Source organism: Cuculus canorus, chromosome 10, assembly GCF_017976375.1.
Source record: "Cuculus canorus isolate bCucCan1 chromosome 10, bCucCan1.pri, whole genome shotgun sequence".
Taxonomy (NCBI): Eukaryota; Metazoa; Chordata; class Aves; order Cuculiformes; family Cuculidae; genus Cuculus; species Cuculus canorus.
In genome coordinates, this window is record NC_071410.1 from 2,078,357 (window position 1) to 2,098,789 (window position 20,433).

The following is a 20,433-nucleotide window of genomic DNA, read 5'->3' on the forward strand; positions in this document are numbered from 1 at the left end:
CATGGGCATGACCTGTGCTCATTCAACCAGGACTGGTTCCTGCAGGAGTTTGTTCCTCACTCCATGAAATACCTTCCAGTCTTGTCCTATGTAACTCTTAGGGCCAGAGCAGGAAAAATCTTCAGCTGTGCCCTCCTGAGGAGAGTTTGAAGGACCTTTGCGGGTCCTATTGGTTTGGGCTCCTAATTACTGAGAAGCAGCTCCCATACAGTGGTTGACTCCTCTGGTTGGACTCAGCCTCTGAGTCTCTTAGACTCACCCACTGCACAGCACCGTGACCTGGAAATGTTTTGCACAGGTTTAAGGACTTCACTTTGATGGTGTAAACAGTAATGAGCATTAGAAGTATTATTTAATGGCAGAAATCTCATACCACCACTTGAAACAGGTGGCCAAGAAGGCCAATGGCATCTTGGCTTGTATCAGAAACAGCGTGACCAGAAGGTCCGGGGAGGTTGTTCTGCCCCTCTACTCGACACTGGTGAGGCCACACCTCGAATCCTGTGTTCAGTTCTGGGCCCCTCTCTCCAAGAAGGATGTTGAGGCTCTGGACCCTCAATATATTCATGGCCTGTGATAAACGGAGAAAACCTTGTGCTGTGGCTTTGGATTTTAAGGGATTTTCCATTCCTGCTGTCCAGAACGAGATCTTTACCAGCAAGGGAAGTGTGATGAAGGGCTTGGTCTTAATTTCAGTTTCAATTAAATCTTCTTGCTAAACTGCCTGTCTGCTTTACGTGTTCCCTGTGTTTGCTTGCGGGCTTGCATATGGATGGAAATATGTTCTCTTCTGTCCTAACTGAGAAAGAACATCGGTATTTTATGTGTAGTTTTCACTGTGTGTATTAAAATATAATGGAAAACGTAGGCACTGAGGAGGAGAAGCTGAAAAATAAGGTGATTATATATGAAAATATGAGTAGTTTCCATTCTGATGGGGGGAAAGAGACTTTGCACATTCATAAATGCGAATGGCTTTCTCCTTTGAAGGTAAACAAATGGTCGTTGTGATGTTAGTGGGAAAAATCCTATTTCCATAACAAATCTAGACATCATGAACACTTATATTTTATCTTCTCACAATGAGCCGATCAAATGGAACTTCTGGGTGACTTCTTGGGAGCTTTTCCGTGTTTGTCCCACAGCTTTTGTTGCAGAGCTGTGTCTGTTACAGTGCAGAACCAGCTCGAATGAGGGTGTAGATCTGAATTATCGCTTGGTGTGAGGGGTGGAGAAGGAACCAGACTGCCTTGTCCTGAGACTCCAGAAGAGGTAACGCAGTCGGAGCCAAAATAATGTTTGTAAAGAAGGTGCAGAGGGCAATTTAGGTATTAGTGGTGTGGAGAGAGCATCCTTGCTGTGGTGGTGGGATGTTTGGGTGATGGGCAAATAGCTGGGAGGAACGTGGAGGAGCATTCGCAGTGTCTGCAGAGGCTGCACAGTTTGAAAGTTAATGGAGACAAGTGTGGGCTGTTTTCCCAAGTCAAGTTACCCATGTAGGGTGCTTGGACAACCAGAATACATTATCCTTTCAGAGAAACCAAAAGCATACTGAGAATTGACACATCTCTGCATTTAAGTGATTTCTGGAAACACTGAACTTTCATAGCATAGAAATGGAAAAAGAAGCCATAGCCTTTCTGGGATCAGCAAACACCACAAGTATTTGTTTGAAAATCTCTTTATCCTTGCCGCAGCCCACGAGGCCACAGGGAGCTCTGCTGGGGCTGAAGGCGCTCCTGCCGCTGATGCTCTCCTGGGGATGTGCAGCTCTGCTTTTCCTTCTATGAAATAAGAAAGATTTTCATCTATGAAAGAAGAAATAATTCTGCTAGGATTGTATGAATAACTCTCAAATTAAGTAAAGAAAAACAAGTTGTTGCAATTGATTACAGGCAGTGTGTGCTCACAGCCCAGAAAGTCATCCTGAGCAGTGGGACCAGCAGGGCGAGAGGGGGGATCCTGCCCCTCTGCTCAGCTCTCATGAGACCCAACCTGGAATCTTGTGTCCCGTTCTGGAGTCCCCAGCAAAGGCAGGACATGGAGCTGTTGGAGCAAGTCCAGAGGAGGCTCCAAGGATGATGCGAGGGCTGGAGAACCTCCCGTACAATGACAGGCTGAGAGAGTTTGGGTTGTTCAGCCTGGAGAAGAGAAGGCTGTGGGGAGACCTTCTAAAAGCAGCTTCTAGTGCTGAAAGGGGCTCCAGGAAAGCTGAGGAGGGACTTTTTCCAAGGCCATGGAGTGACAGAATGAGGGGGAATGGCTTTAAATTGGAAGGGGGAAGATTTACGTTGGACATTAGGAAGAAATTCTTCATGATGAGGGTGGTGAGCCCCTGGCCCAGGTTGCCCAGAGCAGCGGTGGCTGCCCCATCCCTGGGGGGGTTCAAGGCCAGGTTGGATGGGGCTTGGAGCCCCTGATCCAGTGGGAGATGTCCCTGCCCATGGCAGGAGGTGGAAGTGGATGGGCTTTGAGGTCCCTTCTGACCCAAACCGTTCTGTGAGTCTATGAGTCTCTGATTAATCTAATATAACGTTTCATTTCAGGAGCCGGAATTCTGGGCACCATATTACACACAATAATCTGTTCTTATTGTAGTCCTCATCGTTCCAGCCAGAGCAATGTACCCATCAATACAATTATGAGGATCAGAATGTATTTAAAAATGTGTGAAAGCACATTACATTAGGAAAAAAATGAAAGCATGTCAATAAACATATGATCAAATGGTACTCACATTAAAAAGTGGTTCAATAATATCAATAGCCATTACAAGAGGAACAACTCATATTCTGTTATCATAGAACTTTGGAAAAACATTTTGGCTTTTGGTTTATTTATAACTAATGTAGAATGAGAGGGAATACATATCGTAATTTAAGGGAAGGAGAAACTTATTTGAATAGAACTTTAGGTTAAAATGATGCAAAACAGAAAAATAAGGAGTTTCAAAACCTGAAGAGCAAATTTTAGGTTCTCACTTGAATGACATAACTGGCCAAAATATTTGCAAAGTCTTTTGTTGTCCTTGCACAGGTCTAGGTACAGCAAGCCAGGAACTGGAGGGAGAACAAAAATGGAGCTTTTAGGGAGATGCTCGAAGGTTTGCAGGATGGAAGACAGTTTGGAGAGAGGCTGCACTGATCCATCTACGTGGAACTTGTTGCGGGGTTGCGACCATCATCACAGATAGGAGCAGGGAAGAAAGCAGGTGAAAGAGGTTCATTCTAAAGCCTGTGCAGGGCTCTGCCTCGGGCTCTTGGCCTTTCTCTTGACCTTTATCTTTTTCTTGTGTTTTGCTGTGTTCAGGTAGAAGTTTGGTGAGCAGTGAAGGTAAAGAAGTACGCATGTGTATTTTTTTGTCCTCAAGGTCCTCATTCTATGCATGAGCAGTATTATATCATATTTTAATGCTACCCTCTCTGTTGACCTTCCTCAAATACTGTCCTGACTCGGCTGTTTTGTTCTGATTCCATTATCAAATAGGTATTGATTCCATGCACAAAACCATTTCCCAGAGCTATTGAGCTCCACTCTGCAGGTCTCTCTTCTGTCCAAGATGCAAACATTTCAGTTCTGGCTTAAGGTAAACGTAAGCAAAGATGAAATTTCTTGCCTTTATTCCGAGAACAGCAACAACTAGAATGGACTGTTTGAGCTGGGAGGAGTGGGGGGTTCTCAAAGCTCCTTTTTCGTGCCACCAAACTGGAACAAGTCTTCAAACTCCTAAGTTTAGCACCAAGTATTTCATCAGAAAGAGGAAATGCGATGGCTTGGTGTGCGAGCCCGGGCTCAGAACTGCTTCCTTGCTCTTAGCTCTGGTTGAGTAATTTCTCAATTGTTTCTTAACTGCTGTTAAGAGCACGGAATTCTCCCTCCTTCAGAGCAACACCGGATCCTGTCGCCTTGCCTCTTTTTCTCCTCCCCATCCCTGTGGAATGGACCCATGGAACAAAGATGGGTAAAACCTTGTGGGATTTCTGTCCGTCCGGTGATCGTCCTACAGTTTTGTTAATTTTTTAAATATATAAAGGGAGAAGTGGCACCCGGTTCCAAAAGCTTAGCTCACTGGAAGGCTGCTCTAAAGAGGAGTCTTGCTTTGCTTTGAAGTCAGCAAGCACGCTACAGGCCAACTATGAATTCAAACGAACCATGGCAAAGCAGAAAGGAGTCACTCCTAGGGTGCATCCCTGTGTCTCTCCTGTCTCCCAAAGCTTGTCCTCCTCCCACTTTACAAATCGGATCAGAAACAGGGAGCTCAGGTGGTACTGAGAAACCCGGGCTCTGCGTCTGCCTAACGTTGGGTTCTGACTTTACAGCAGGAAAGTGGGTCACCAGCTTGTTATTGGCAGCTCAATTTTGGTGTCATTTAGGCAGCTGAAGAGAAACAAATAGGCCATCGATCAGTCTAGCAACAGCCTGGGGCCTCCATATTTTAATTATATGTGTTCTTTGCACCAAATTTATCCCCTTTTGAAACATCAACTTAAATGAAACTCCACAATGGAAGAATTTGGCCACATATTCTTGTCTCCCCCTCTGTATTATTAATACATCTAATGCTGTTGCAAATAACTTTTTATTTTTCTGTCTCTCCAACTTTTCCAAGCCAGCTCAGTTCTCAGTGCTGTTTTAAAGTAGGGAAAAGAGGTGAAGATAACTTTTCCTGTTAGCCCTTATCGCAGGAAGAAGATTTAAGCAGTTGTTGGAACTTGCTCTTCCAGCGCAGGTGACCCCATCGAGTGCAGCGCCACAGCTCTCTGTGTAGCACAAGAAAGCTGAGTGCTTCTCTTCTTTTACCAAATGGAAATTGAGATTATCAGTAATGTTGCTGCCATGCGTTCTCTCTGCGGGCGCTGGAGAATTCTGGTGGAGTTCACTGTAAGACGGGTCTGGTTCGCGTGGGACCTGTTCCATCAGAGCCTGGCTGCCCTAGCAGCACTGATGATTCTTTTCTTCCCCTCTGAGAAGGGTTTCTGAGAGACTGGAAGTCAAACTATGTTGAGAGTTAGGACTGAAATGCACCTTGTCTCCTCCTCAAGCATGCATGGATGTCTCGTTGGTCTAAGGGTGCAGGAGGAGCCTCTGCCTATTTGGGCACGTGGTGCCAAAGGGTGCAATTGTCCAGCAGGGTCTCCCAGCTGGAAACTTATGGACCAGGGAGGAGAGTCAGCGTGAGGCGGAGCGGTTGCTCCTGTCGTTGCAGCAACCCATGCAGCGAGGGCGAGCTGAGCTCCAGTGTGTCCAGCAGCGCTCCCAACCAGTTGCCTGCAGTGCGGGAGCTGCTGGCCAGGAGCAGTCAGCAGGCAAATCCCCATGGCAGATGACTTCTAGGGCACATGGAGAGGCAGAGATCAGGACAAAAAGCTGCACCTGCTGTCCTGGCTGCGTCCTTGCTCTCTTCCAGCCTCCAAGCTGCAGGGGTCGGAGCCCTGCAGGGCTCTCCACCGATGCCGCTGCTGGAGGACGTGATCTTGGAGAACATCAGCTGGGCTGCCGAGGAAGCCCAGGGCAATGAATCTTCAGAGCACGCATTTTTCTCTCTGGACTATCAGCATGTTCAAGTCCCCTTTGAAATCACACTTTGGATCATGCTGGCATCCTTGGCCAAAATAGGTAAGACATCTTGAGGGGGTGAGGAAGGACGGGGATCTCTGTGGGTTGGGGTGGGGAGAGGTGGCATTTACTTCATCTCTTCTCCTATCTTGGAGCATGGGGTGGCATGCCAAGTCCTAAGATTGCACCAACCAAACCGCACACATAGAATACAACTCCCTAGTTGCGTTTTTGGGTGGGGATGCTAGTTTGCCTTCTAGAATCTCACGCCTGTGCCCGGTGTTGCAGGAACTTTAAGTGCAGTACACCTCAAGATGTGCAGTGACCGCGATCAGCTTGCCAGCTGCGCTGCATGCACCGACCTCTCCATCTTCAAATGAAGACTCCTTGGTCTTAAAGGCTGCTGCATCTGGCCAACTGCAAGGAATAATTCAGCCCATGTGCAGGCGTTTATACAGCCTGAAATAACATTTTTTTTTGCACCAAGGGGGTTGTCTGTGTTACAATAAGTAAGAAAGGATATTTTATGTAACTTGGAACAATCTTTTTTTCTTTTTCCACCTGCAAAACTGGGCAGAGGAAAGTGGAAATTTTATTTATATATATATATATTTATTTATTTCCCCCCCCCACTGGAGTTGTGGTCACTTCTGTTAAATACTGCCATTTGTTTTATTTTTCCCTTCAGAAGGGAGAAGTCCCTGAGATTCATTTAGATCAGAATTTCTTTCAGATGGAAGTGGTCATTTTTTGCTACTCTTCATATTGCACCATGAGTTCCCAACTCTGTTAACGTGAGTGAAGAAATAACAACAATCACAGATTGTTTTTCCTTATAATTCCTTTCCCGGTTTGGTTTCCTTCAATTAATTTATCTCTTTTAATAACTCACCTTGAGGACTTGTGATGGTTGTCAACATATCTCTCTAACGCTGGCAGTTGCACAAGGCTGGTGTGATTGGACTTTTTTCAATCTTGCCTTTAGCTTTAAGTGTTAAAGATTAAATAATACTAAAAGTGGCACCATTTATAATTAATAAGAATGCTTTTTGTGATTTCTTTTTAATGTAATCAGTATTGTGTTTAAAGTTAATAACTGCTATTTCTGTTAGTGCTGAAGATATCCTCCTAACTACATTATGGCCTAAATAATTCCAAATACTTTTTAATTTATGCAGATTATTTAGTTTTTCTTTTTGTTATTACCTAGAAGTATATCTTCAACCTTTATGCTATAATCAAATTCAATCTGAACCAACAGTAATTTTATGAAGTTTGGTATTTTCAGTAATTTTTCTGAATTTCTAGCAAATTTCTGATTAAGCGACTCCACCTTAGTTGTGTGCATTTATTACTGCTCCTCCAAAGCACAGCCTGCTGAAGGTGGGAGCACGAGGAGGCTCTCACCCCAACGAGGAGGTGGTTGGTGCTCTTTAGCCAGTCTGAGCTGGTGAGATAATACATTTTTTTATCTATCCATCCCCTTCCAGGATTTCATCTATATAACAAGCTGCCTTCTGTTGTTCCCGAGAGCTGTTTATTGATATTTGTAGGACTCATCATGGGGGGAATCATCTATGGCTTAAATGACAAGTCACCGCCTGTTATGGACAGTGACATCTTTTTCCTCTACCTGCTGCCACCCATCGTCCTTGACGCGGGGTACTTCATGCCTAGCCGTCCCTTTTTTGAGAACATTGGCACTATCCTCCTCTACGCGGTCGTAGGGACAATATGGAATGTGTTTGGGATCGGCTTTTCCCTGTATGGGATCTGCCAGGTGAAAGCTTTTCGCCTTCAGGACGTGTCGTTGCTCCACAACCTCCTGTTTGGCAGCCTGATCGCTGCTGTGGATCCCGTGGCGGTGTTAGCGGTCTTTGAAGAGATACACGTCAATGAAAAGCTGCACATTTTGGTCTTTGGCGAGTCGCTCCTGAACGACGCCGTCACGGTGGTAAGGACTAGCCTTTATTTTCAGTATTTAATGTTCATAGGAAGGATGCTCTAGTGCTGAGAGGTGGGATAAGAGTTCTGCAGAGGGAAAAGGCATCAGCAGCTCCTTCTAACAGAGGACTTCTGGTCCACTTCTCTGGCCTGAGGTCCTGAGAAGATTTCAGGTGACTGACTCTTGACTGTCTGTGTGTTTGAGTGCCACAGCACTTCCCTGCTGGGTGCTTCACCTCCAGAGAAGGATGCTGACCATGCGCTGGCACAAATCCCAGCAGCATATCTTAATGTCATTGCTACACATGGCCACGTCTGGTGAACATCTTGTTAACGTTTCTTTTTCTCTTTCATTTTTCACCCAGGTGCTATACAAGCTATTTCGATCTTTCTGTGAAATGTCAACCATCAAAACTGTGGATGTTTTTGCTGGAGTTGGAAAATTCTTTGTGGTTGGGCTAGGAGGAGTTCTAGTAGGTCTTACTTTTGGGATGACCGCCGCCTTTACCACGCGATTCACCAAGGATATCCGTGTCATTGAACCGCTCTTCGTCTTCCTGTACAGCTACCTCTCCTACCTCACCGCCGAAATGTTTCACCTTTCAGGGATCATGGCGTAAGTATGTCCCAGAGTCTCCTCTGTCCATTAAAGATTTTTGGGCTATATTTACTGCTAAGCATCAGAAAAAGTTTTAATGTAAGTTTGCTCAGTTAGAAATGTGTGTGGCAGCAAAGAGCAGGTATAAAAACCTGTGGAAGAGCTGAGAGGCGCAGCCCCGTTTCACACATGACACAATTGCACATGAGAGGTCATGGCTGTAGGTCACAAGCAGTCCAGGTGGCTGTTGCTGGGCAAGCCTCAGACAGCCAGTTGGTTTATGTAGTTGAGTTATGTTTATTTGAGCTCTTTGTTTTTAATTTGGAAACCCTGAATGCTCAAGCAGTGAGATGTCTCGTGGGTTTGGCAGAGCCAGAAGATGCTGTCTTGGCATATTTTGTCATTTTATTGGTGTGGCCCAATCAAAACCAACATCTGAGAAACTATGAGGAGTATTAGATGAACTCCTCAGAGAAGTCTGGTCTCAGTTTACAGCGTGTCTGTTCCAGCAGCCTCCTGATCTGCGTGCCCTACGTACCAGCTAGCTTTGGGGGGTGGCCCCAAAGGCGTGCTGAGGCAGACCGCCCTGCGACAGAACAAAGTGGGTGAACAAAGGTTTTCCTGGGAGAGTGGGGAGGCCCTGGCCCAGGCTGCCCAAGGAAGTCGTGGCTGCCCCATCCTTGGAGGTGTTGAAGGCCAGGTTGGATGGGGCTTGGAGCCCCTGATCCAGTGGGAGGTGTCCCTGACCATGGCTAAGCTTTAAGGTCCCTTCCAACCCAAACATTCTCTGATTCTGTGGGGTGGGAGTTGTGTATCCCCTATGGAACTTAAGCCTGGAAATATCCCTACTGTTTGGGAATGGAGGGCTCATCTCTACCTCCAGTAACATTTGAAATCTATTGACCAGTTTCAGCCAAAGATGTCAGAGATCAAGGTTTTGAAGTTCCTAAACCCCAACTGCCTGCAGTTTGCTACAGCACAGCCGGTCCTGTGCTCTTTTCCATCTAAAACTCACTTCAGAGTTGTGGGGGTTTACTCTGTGAAGCTTTTGTACGATGAGATTATAGCAATACGGGGCAGACAAGGACTGCCTGTGTCCTGCAGCTGTGCTCGTATCAGATGCCATCTCCTGTATTCCCATGCAACTCCTTGGATCAGCAAAGGAAAACTATTTGTTTCTGTAAATTCCGTCTTTCACAAGTTGAAATTTATAGATGATAATACAGTTAATTCTTTTTTACCGGGTAGGTTTTTCAATACAGAGAATAATTTTGGGCCAGATCCTTCAGTTTGAAGAGAGGAACCTGAGCCTTGGGCTTGCCTCATTGTCACTACACTTGCAGAGCAGGTGCTGAAAAACATATCTATAATAATCTTAATAGAAATTTGGCCTTGGGAAGCAGAGACAGGTGAAAATCACAGTGAATGATTCAATGTTTCTGGTTTCTGTGGGCTGATATCTGTTGCATTCAGTTCTCCTACCTAAAGTAAATCAGCTGGTGCTGAGGATCACAACCATTTCATATTTCCCTAAAGACTATAAAGTGCACTTAAACTGCATTGATAGCTGTCGTGTAAACAACTCCAAACCTGATAATAATGAGGATAAAAAGGAAATAAAAAAACCTAAGTCGGGTACCAGCGAGACAGGGAAGTTTCTCGGAGATCCCTTATAGAACTGATGATACTGCTGTGGATATAAACCATTCCTATATCCTGCGGGTTGCTTCCTCGAGTGGTTAATAGGGGTGATATTCTAGCATTACTGAAAACAACTCTAGCTCTGGGAATAGGTAAGAGAAAGCTGACTTATAGGCACGTAAGAGAGAATGGTGAAATAAATATGCTGCGTAATCATTGCGGAGCAGAAAACATTCGATCCTAATGGTGTCTCCTTCTATTAATCGCAATCTGCTGTACCCATTATGGAACCCATTTTGTTTTCTTTTGAATAATGCATTATTTCTAAACCAAAGCAATTGCAAAGGCAGCTGATTCCTGCACTGCTGATCTTATAGTTGCCACATTATAAATGTTTCTTGTATAAATCTTTGATTTCAAACAGTTCATTCTCTTGTGACCAGGCAAGGCTGTACAAGCAGCAGATCTTGGTAGTTTGCTTATTTGAAAAAATAATTTTTTGAGCCAAAAAAAAAATCAATTCTACATGTTTTTGTTTAATAATTTTATGTTCCCTGCCCCTGTGGCTGTGCCCATCACTGAAGCTGTGACCGAGCAGGTCAAATTTATTCCCTGTCTGAGAATCTGATGTGAGCCTGTGTCCTTTTCCCAAGAATTGTTCCCAAATCCTGGCTCTGGAATTCACATCCTGTACATTCTTGTTCGATCTTATTTCCTAGTTGGAACTATTTTATCTGCTCTTTTATTGAGGCAGGTACAGGAAAGGAAGAATATTTTTAATTTATTTTTTTTTAGCTTCTGATTCAATCCCTGTTGCTCTTTGCTTGACGCAAAGAGGGTCGGTCTAAAAAGGATAATTCAAAAAAGACCAATTTCAATACATTTTTTAAGTATCGGTGCATTTTATTAGGAGATGCAAGATGTGAACTCAAGATGTGAATCTTGGTCTCAGGCTGCTGGATGAAACAGGATCTCATTTCCCCATGGATAACGTGAATTTTCTGAGTCTGACTCTCACACCCTGTCATCGCTACAGGTCCTTTTCCTGGAGCCCAGTTTTGATTTCAGACAAATCCATATGTTTCTTTCTCCTTCAAATATTATGGGTGTTTTTTCTCCCCAAGAAAGGAATTTTTAGTGCGGTAAAACTCCATGTGGATGGCCTTACCAAATACCACTAGTTATCACATATTGGAAACGTGAAGCTGTTTTGAAATTGCTGGTACAATGTTTAGAACAAGATATTTCTGTCCAGGATAAATATAAATAAATGGGGCTTTAACTTTTTGAGTGCTCCATTATTTTGACCTTCTAAGATTGCTGGCCTGAAAATGTATTGATTTGAAAAGCTGATGAATTGGGCTAACCACATGTGCCCTGTAACTTGAAGAACCAATTATCCATGAAAAATTGCAAGACAGAAGGGGTAATCATGCTGAACACTTGTGAAGTGACCTTGGATACGCGATACCTGCGCGGGTCAGATGTTCTGACTACAGCAGCAGCGTTTCTTGGCTCATTGTGCAGCCTTATGAGTGTGCTTGAGCGTTTTATTGTCTATTGTTGCATGGAGTCAATGGCCAAACAGGGAGCAGTGCCCAGAGAACGTACGGCGCAAGTCTGGTCAGACCTAGAAATGTAGCGTAAGAGACATCACATCCCTGAGTTTCTCCAAGTTTAGATTAGCTTGGGTGAAGGAATACAGCGTTTGGGCTATTCTTAAACTGCACCAGTCCTGAGTTTGATCAGAATCTGTTGTAGTGACCAGATATCAACCGAACTCACAGGAGTCCTATTTACTCATTTCTCGCTGAGAAACAAGTCTATGTTCCCTCAGATATCTTCAATCTGGCGAAATACGTATTGTGGCCTCCTAAGCCTGAAACTTCAGCCCAGATGGTTAGAGTTTGGTAAAGTTAAAGAACTGAAAACAGTGTATTGTGATGGCAAGAGCTGACCGTAGTTAGTTGTAAGTATTGCTGTGTGGCTGTGATAAATAACTCGCCACCTATTGCATTTATTTGTTAAAAAAATGGATTCAGACAGTCTGGTTAACCTGTGTAGTATTTTATTGTCCCGGTGGTCATCCTGATGTTATTGGACTGATGTAGGAAGTGAATCACTACCTGGTGAGATGTCTGCAAATACCTAAGGCCTGATGAAGCCTATTTATTTTTTATAGATGATGATGTGTCAATTCTGTATGTATAAGTGGAAAAATGCTTTGTTTCATTTTCAATTTCTCAGCATTGTTGCTTGTGCCATGGGCATGAAACGCTATGTGGAGGCCAACATATCTCTGAAGTCTCACACCACAGTCAAATACTTCATGAAGATGTGGAGCAGTGTTAGTGAAACCCTCATCTTCATCTTTCTTGGAGTTTCCACCATTGGAGAAAATCATGAGTGGAACTGGCCATACATTTGCTTCACTGTCATTTTCTGTCTCATTTGGAGAGCATTAGGTAGGATGAAATTTCTGATTTATTTATTTATGGGAGTGAAAAGTGCGATTCCATTAAGTGAGAAAATGCTTCTGCCCCCTCTGTCACCCTTTCCTGCTCCTGCTGTATGTGTGGTTATCAGATGGGAATGCAAGGACTGAAACGGGACACCCCAGCTGATGCTTTGCTTCCCTCTCCATCACTGGTGTTGGGCTCCAAAGCAAGTCTTGGGTCTCACTATGGTTTTCTGGTCTGTACATTTGCCATACACAGCATTGCTGCCGGGCAGAAGTTCTTTGTGACATCTGTTTTATTGGTGCCTCTGCCTTGGACCCTCCTTCGATTACCATGATCTGTTCCATTTCGGTGTCTCCTAGTCCACTGGTATATTCGCAGAATGGGAGAGATTGTAAGTACGTAGCTGGGATCAGAGAGCTGTGTAAAACCGTGGGGCCTCTGCATATTCTGAATTGCTGAGATTTAGAGGATTTAATTCATAGGAAGTTTGTATACGGCAGCAGCCTTAAATGGGAAACTGGAGGAACCTTCACACGGCTGTCCCTGGAGATGCTGTTCTGCTCTACACAGCTTGCTTCTGGGTGGTTGGGAATTAGGAGCTAGAATGGAGGTAAAGGGCAAAAACGTGAGGATGCTTCTGCCTCCTCCTCAGGAACTTCAGCTAAAGACTGAGGATGACAGAATTGCACAGATCAGGGAATTGTCTTTTGATTATCTCCATGGATGGAGGTTCTACAGCCTCTCTTGGAAACCTACTGCAGCATTTGGCTGACCTCACAATAAAAGAGACCAAGACTTAGTGACTACAGGAAGAAAGAGGGTTGTGCATCAAAATGCTTGCCTGATAGTTGTGGCTGAAGATGAGCACGAGATCAGTTGCAATAAAAACCCAAGTCCAGGTCCCAGCATAGTCTGGGTTTCTCATGCCTTGTAGATGACCTGAAAAATAGATGCGCTGTTTCACCATTGTCCTCAGTTTTATCTTGAGCTAATTTGGTGTTCAGAGAGGCCGATTCTCCATTGCCTCTTACGTTGTGCAGTTAATTCTACTGGTTCTGCAAATATAACAGAGCACGCATATTTGGCAAAGAACTTGAGAGCTTAAGAAATTCAACTGGATTTATGTTTACAAACCACTGAGTCAACCAGAGTGAGCTCAAATTTGATAGACACTTCAAGAAATTGCTTAAATAGGATAGGCCATGATTAGCGAGACATAGCAGAATGGGTTTTATTAGCTGCTAATTCATGCCAAGGTTTGTTTTAGTAGCCGTGCACCACAAATGCACTTGGAAACGTGCTTATTAGTCAGTTGTGCGTACGTTCAAATGTTTTATTATGGTGAAGTGGTTTTCTGTTAAATTATTTGCTCAAATAAAAAAGTTCTGAGCAAGTTGGACGTTTTTAGTTTGAATTTCTCCATTGCAAGATGTAAGGGACGCAGTAACATTACACACACACCCCGAAAATCCTCTGGCTCTCTCAACGCCGCTCTGATTGCAGCCTCAAATTACACAGCGTGTTATTAGAGAAGGACTTAGTGCTGCAGCCAGGAAAGAAAACCCTCCTGATATTCAAAATCCACCTTGAATTATATAAGAACACACAACCCAGAGCTGAAAGTCATCTTGCGTGTGTGCTGCTGCCTAGGGTGTCCCTCCTCTGCAGCGCCTTGCCGGAGAGCCGTAGGTGTGCCGGGAGGATGCGAGGCAGGCAGGGTGCGGCCTAAAGCCAGGCTGGGAAATTCCTGCTGTGGCTGAGACCCATCCAGAAGCTCTGGATGTACTGCAGATGCTGATCCAGAGGGAGAGGCTCCCACAGAGCTTGCTTGCAGGAGCTGGGGGCTCTGGGGTTGGTGGTGCTGGGGTTGGTGGGTGAGCTGTACTCTAGTTCTTTATTGAAACCTCCCGGTGCTCTTAAACAACAAACGGTTCTGCTGAAGCCTGGGATCAGGAATGACTGTGGTGTAAGAGAGAGCACCTAAAAAGCAAAAAGCACTAATTACACAACAGCACTGGTATCGCCCAGTTATTCCAGCACTGGGATATCCCGTCTGTTCTTTCGCAAGGTCTCTCTCCAGAAGAAAATGCATCCTGCTCCAAAGGATTAGTTGTTTGTCAGATCTTGGAGCAAACTGAGTTAGTTTAGGGAATGCTAATGTTTTATGAGTAAGAATTAAATTAAGACAAAAGCCAGGATACCAGCTTAAGTAAGTTTTATTCCTTTAAATCAGTGGCACCGCCTGAGCTTACAGTAGAAGGTGTGATTTGAGGTATTATTTTTATGTCGCAAAGAACTTCAACGCTGCAACATTTCACATCTGCTGGGGTGGGCACTGGATCCGTGGGTCTCTGGAGACTGCTGCCCAGGGAGGTGGTCAAGTCACCTTCCCTGGAGGTGTTTAAGGAATGGGTTGATGAAGTACTTAGGGACATAGTTTAAGGGAGTGATACGAACAGTTGGACTCCATGATCCAGTGGGTCCTTTCCAACTTGGTGATTCTATGATTCTAAGGTTCAGTTAATTCCCTATTTCTGAACATCTCCACCTCTTCTCTCTACTTTAAATCCATGTGATGTGCTATCGAAGTTGGGGTATTTTTAGTTGCATGTGTGCAGGAAGACGTCTGGTCTGTACATTATGAGGGCACTGTTTTTGAAGTTTACTTTATTTACTCAAATGCCCCTTAGAAAAGCAATAGCGATGTAGATCCAGTTAATTCCTAGCAAAAGCCAGTGACAATCTGCCATCAGTTCTCAAAATGGCCATTAATCCTTGGGAAATAAAATGTTTATCATGTCCATTGGTATTAAGATCACAGCTTCCTGATTTAAGGCCTGGCTTTTGTACCTTTTTGCATCTGTTTATGTGTTTTCAAATAACTATAAATTACAGCAATTGCTCTGTCACCTTATGTAGTCTTAAATTCTTACACTATAAATCTTGGAGTGAAAGATTTGTGGAGAAACAACATGAACCCAGGCAGAATATAGCTAATTATCTCAGCTACTGCTTGGAAACTTTTGAAAACTGGAGGGTAACTCATAGCTAAATTGTTGCTGATAGTTTATCTTGAGAGCATTTATAATCCAAGCAATTCAATCATTTATTGTCACCAAATAGAATAAATTGATTAATATTTCAGTTCACTTCTTGCAATCTGGCTCTGTATCATTATACAAGTAAAGTTTTGGCTGGCGTGTGACCATAGAATTGCTTTTAAAACTCTAATTAGCTCCCAACTAAATAAATGTGCTAATATGTCTATGTTGCCAGTGGTTCTCGCTTGCTCAGTGTTCAGTTGATGCTCGCATAGAGCCACCAGGTTCTGGTATGTTCTGGGGATCTGTGGCCGTGGAAGTGAGATGACTCAAAAACTGTCCTACAAAGTTCCAAGTCCTTCTGAAGGAAACTCTGGTTCCCAGCTCGGCTGTGATAAGCACAAGGCTAAGTTAAAAACCGAGATGATTTGCTATGAGATGAGCTACCCAAAATCTTGTAGTCCTCGTGCTCCCTGCACAGGGCTCAGGCTAGATGAGCGTCATGGTCCCTTCCAATCTAACCCATTCTGTGATTCTACAAGCGCCCAGAACTGTGGCCGCTCCGTGGTGTCTGTAATGACCCACATCAGAAATATTTTGGGGACTAATTTTTCTCTGGACAAGTCAAATGTAACCCTGTTGGACCAGGCTGGAAGAAGAGCCCTTCTCCAGTGGTTTATAGGGAATAAACTACCTGGGCCCCCAGCCAGTTCCACGTGATTGGTGTTTCCCAGTTCAGCCATGTTTTACTGTAAAACCAACTGTAAGACTTTTTTAATCCAATTGCTTGTTTTGTCTGATGTGCTCCTATTTCTTTCCTGTTTTGCAGGGGTCCTTGTGCTGACTTTCTTTGTGAACAGATTTCACGTGAACACTGTCACCAGCAAAGACCAGTTCATCATAGCGTACGGGGGGCTCCGAGGAGCCATTTGTTTCTCTTTGGTTTTCTTGCTTCCTGACTTCCGCAGAAAGAAGCTCTTCATTGCAGCAACGACTGTTGTCATCCTCTTCACCGTGTTTGTCCAGGTAAAACCAATCTGGGTGTCACCAGCAGATATAAAATGTGAACATGTTTTTTTTCCAGACAAATAACGAGTGCTAAACCATTAGATGGATACAAGGCTTTACAGTCATTTCCTGAGTAGCGAGTCGTATAAAAACATTACAATTATTACTGAAAGAGGCAGAAGGTGTGAGAATGTGTCCTGTGTTCGTGAGGTTGGCCAACAGTTGCTGACTTAAAACACGTGCTGTGCTGTTGCATTTTCCATGAGAAAATGTCCCGTCTTTGATCTGCTCCATCCACACTGGGGCAGCAGTGGTGAAAATGGGAAAGAATGGTGCTGGCGTAGGTTTCCTCTCTGAAGCGGTGCTTTTATGTGTTTTGTGTGAGAGCAAGGCCAACGCAAATCAACTTCTGCAACTACTTTGCTGTCTGAGCAAGGTAAGAACCACTTGTTGTTATAGGCCTTGTCATGAAATGAAATGCTACCTGAGCTGTGGAGTAAGGAAGGTCAGTTTTCCTCATCCCAAAGGAGGAAGGTGGAAGATACTGGAGATACTCCAAACCCTCTGAATATGGGCAGCAAGACTTCTTGTAAGAGAAGTTTATGGTTTGGTTGTCTCAGTTTGGTAGCTCACAGATGGGGCAATTTAAAAGGAGCTGATTTTGAAGGAGTGACTTCCTAACGCTTTGTGAGAATGCGTTCCATGCTGTTGGGGCATCCAACAGCTGAAGCGGCAGCAGCAGGCATTAGTTGTTTATCAAAATATTTTGTATGTACGTTGGAGGTGTTTTCACATTCACGTAGCAAAGCAGCTGCAGTTGCTTTGTGATGATACAGCAGGAAGGGGGGGTTGCTTTAACTCTTCCACTGGAAAAAAAAAAAATTGGGTGTGTTACTTGTTATAAAAGCAATGAAAATCAGAAGCAAATAAAGTCAGAACGCATTTGATTTATTTGCCTGTAATTTTCGTTTTATAACCGATCCCTATGCCCTGTTGCTACCTGCTTTCTCTTTCTGCCCTGGGGATTCTTGCGTTGTTTCCTACCCAGTGGAAAAGCTTCTGCAAGTGAGTGCACCCTGCTCGAATCGAGGGGTGGCTGCGGGCGAGTTAACCCCTGCTGCTCGGGTAGCAGAAGGGAGGTGGCCCCTCACAGCGCTGGTTGCTCTGAGATTTTGGGTTTATTGTTTAAAGCATGAAAGTAGTAAGACTATTTCTTTCTTTTTCTTTTTAAAGACTTTTTCTGCCGTGGGTGTTTTTCCAAAGCCTGATCCTATAGAGAAGCTGTAGGAGCATCTGTGACGTGAGCTGCTCGTGGGGAGATTACGGGAGGTGTCACATCTGACCCAGGCTGGTCAACCTGCAGCTGGAGCAGGGGCAGAACTGGCTGCTGGTGTTGCTCTGCTTGCTAATATGCTTTTATTTTTCACGGATTCTCGGTTCGCACCCCTCTGGGTAGTGATGGAGAAGGGTTTCCCCCTCTTGGGCACAGGCAGAGGCTGTAAGGAGCTGCTCCAGGGGCAGTGGAGGAGCAGCTCTCGGCATTGCTGTGACATCTAGTGGTAAGAACATTCCTGCAGCCTCTGTGAGTGAAGATTTTGGAGGTGTCTCCCTGCTCTGCTGTGCCCAGAAGCGAGTGTGTTAAGGGCAAGGCTCCTTTCAGGGTTTCTCTGAAATCCACCTTTTAGTTCACCGGACAGACACTGTCACAGCCGAGGGTGGATGTGATGGAAAAACTGGAGTCGTCCAGTCCCGAAGTGAGCAAGGCTGATGTCTACCTGGTGTGCTTTGTCCCAACAAGTTGAGAGTGGGTCTGCATAGGGCTATAGTGAGCGGGGTGGGGGTCTGGGAGCGATGCTTTGTGGTAAAGCTCCCCAAGAGCTGATCCACTCTGTAGACCCATCTGCTGCCCTCGGATGGAGAAGCTGCTGCGGCCTTGGGAGATGGTGGGTGACGGTGATGGCTGCCCCACGGCTGAGCATTACCCTGCAAGAGCAAATTGCTTTTTCTTGGCCTCCCTGAACCACTCAGGTGTGGGTTTAGGGTGCTTGGACAATGCAGAAGGTTGAGTTTTACTCTGTTTCTCCGCGTCCCCCTGATATACGCCATGAGCTGGAGCAATGGCCAGCAAGCGCGATGGGCTCCGAGGTGAAAGCCGCGGGGCAGCTGGCCCAGGCGCAGGTTTCAGATTGAAAGGAGAGAGCAGGGATGGACCAGGGATGGACCGTTGCTGGGTGGAGGTTGGTAAGTTTTATGATGAAAATGTGGGTCAGAAATTGAAAAGGTCCGGTCATTGGGCACATTCGCTCGCGCAGAGGTGTCAGTGTCTCATACAAAAGTTGCTCTAAGGCAGCAGCTCCGCTCTGCCGAGGCTTCAGGAAATCCTTCCCAAGACTGGGAAAAGGGCTTTTGTGTAACCTCAAAGGTCAGCTGCTGGTGTTGTCTCCACGCTAAAGGGTGAGAGTTAAACAGGGTCCCCCGTGGGTACTCGTTGGCCGGGTGACCCCTGGACCTTCTGCCATTCAGCGGGAACATAGCATCCATAAAGACAGACTTGCTCAGGCTCCAGATACCTGCAGCACTGTGTGTGGGAGACCACCACGGGGTGGGAGGAGGGAGTAGACTGCTTAAAAGCTGAACCAGACAGATACTGCTTTAGCTCAGCACAGGAAAACGTGGATAAACGGAACAGAAGGAGTGCAGATGAACCTTCAGAAACCTGGATTGGCAAATGAGCCCTACAGGTTCTGAAGCCCATGGCACTGCTGCCAGGGGATGGATGCAGTACTGAGGAGTGAATATCCTTTATGTCCCAGCATCCACTTTGGGTGGAAAGGACAGTGAAGTATTGCCTACAGCTCCTGTGGATAGTGGACTTGTTTTGTGCAATAAGTTTTCTTTGTATTCGCTGTGATGTCAGTACAGATGTCGGGGGATGTCTCTGGTAAGACAGGACAGAAACTGGGGGAGAGATGATTTGGGCCCTTTTGAGCTGGTGAAGGCCAAGCAGGAGCCTTGCCGGAGCACAAACCCGCTTCCTTTTCTTGGAAATCCTGACTGTGCTCTCTGAAAAGTCTCATGCTACACAGACCAGCGACCAACGTGTGAGCAGTTGGGCTTGTCCATACATGGGTCTGTCAGTGCATTATACAACCCAGGAAACTCATCTATTTTGGACTTTCTTACTCAGTTGCATAACTCTTCTCACAACGAGCCCGGTTAATGATTTTGAGAAGGTTGACTGAGCAATTGTCAAGTCCTCAGTGCTTCCAGACAGGCCTGGATATGCGCCACATAGACCAGAAAGTCCTCCAAGGAGCTGTGGGCTTGTCTGGAATGTCAAAAAGAGCCCTCATTGTTCTGCCTCTAAGTGCGGTTTGAAAATGAAATGCCATGTTCTCCATCTGATGTTCACTCTCAGCCTGCCGGCCTCTGACCTCTTTCATGAAATCGTTAGCAAATATAGTAACTGTGAAGAGGCTTTTTGTTTGTTTGTTCACTGCCCACACTGACCCGTCAGCTACGAGATCGCTGGCGTGGCCTTTGATAAAGCTGTCAGCATTGGGTGATGGACTTCAGAGGAGTTCTCTCTGGTGGGTGGAGGAGCATCCAGGGCACCTACGGGGCTTTGTGAAATGATACGTGGCCTGGGAATGACACTGGGATTCCCATAATGCTCCCAAGATCAGGAAGGGCCAAAGGAATTCAGGTGTTTCTAAATCTGGGAGTCCTGGCCACAAAATGCCACTATAAAATCAAACCAAATGCAGCTCATTATCCAGTGAAGGCAAAAGACCAAATTGCATGGTCTCTGCTTAATTTTTGTAATATCTGTTATTTCTGAATTTGTGAGTTTTATGTTGTTTACTTTGAATAGTGATGCATTTTTTATTGCTATTAGCTATTAAAATGACACATTAATTGTTTCTGCAATTAAAAATGTGTTCAGCTCTCCTCCGTGCCAGCATCTGTGACATTCAGAAGTCATAAACATCAACTACTCCATCATTTTTGCTGTAAACATGTCCTAGTAAAGGCATTTCAAACTGAAGCCAGACTAAGAAATGCAGCACAGCAGCATTTTAGAAGTTCTCCCACAAGGCTTAAAGAACATTAAAACTCTTCCCTTGACCCTTTGCACCAGGTGGATGCTTTGATTAGTAAACTTAGCCACCAGCTAGCCATT

At 45.0% G+C, this 20,433-nt stretch overlaps 1 protein-coding gene across 3 annotated transcripts in view; it reads left to right on the forward strand.

Annotated features, from left to right (window-relative positions):
* The first annotated feature begins 3,075 nt into the window (after window positions 1–3,075).
* The window catches only part of LOC104054315 (sodium/hydrogen exchanger 2), a 30,973-nt gene continuing 13,615 nt past the window's right edge, over window positions 3,076–20,433 (forward strand). The window contains exons 1-7 of one of the 3 annotated variants that reach the window (XM_054076033.1): window positions 3,095–3,211; window positions 3,310–3,333; window positions 3,487–5,616; window positions 7,047–7,510; window positions 7,866–8,116; window positions 11,987–12,204; window positions 16,072–16,268. In XM_054076033.1, the coding sequence (XP_053932008.1) occupies window positions 5,340–5,616; window positions 7,047–7,510; window positions 7,866–8,116; window positions 11,987–12,204; window positions 16,072–16,268 (1,407 nt within the window). In that variant the 5' untranslated portion in view covers window positions 3,095–3,211; window positions 3,310–3,333; window positions 3,487–5,339. Of the gene's footprint in view, window positions 5,617–7,046; window positions 7,511–7,865; window positions 8,117–11,986; window positions 12,205–16,071; window positions 16,269–20,433 lie in introns of all 3 variants that reach the window. The other 2 variants (XM_054076031.1, XM_054076032.1) reach the window with 2 other exon arrangements.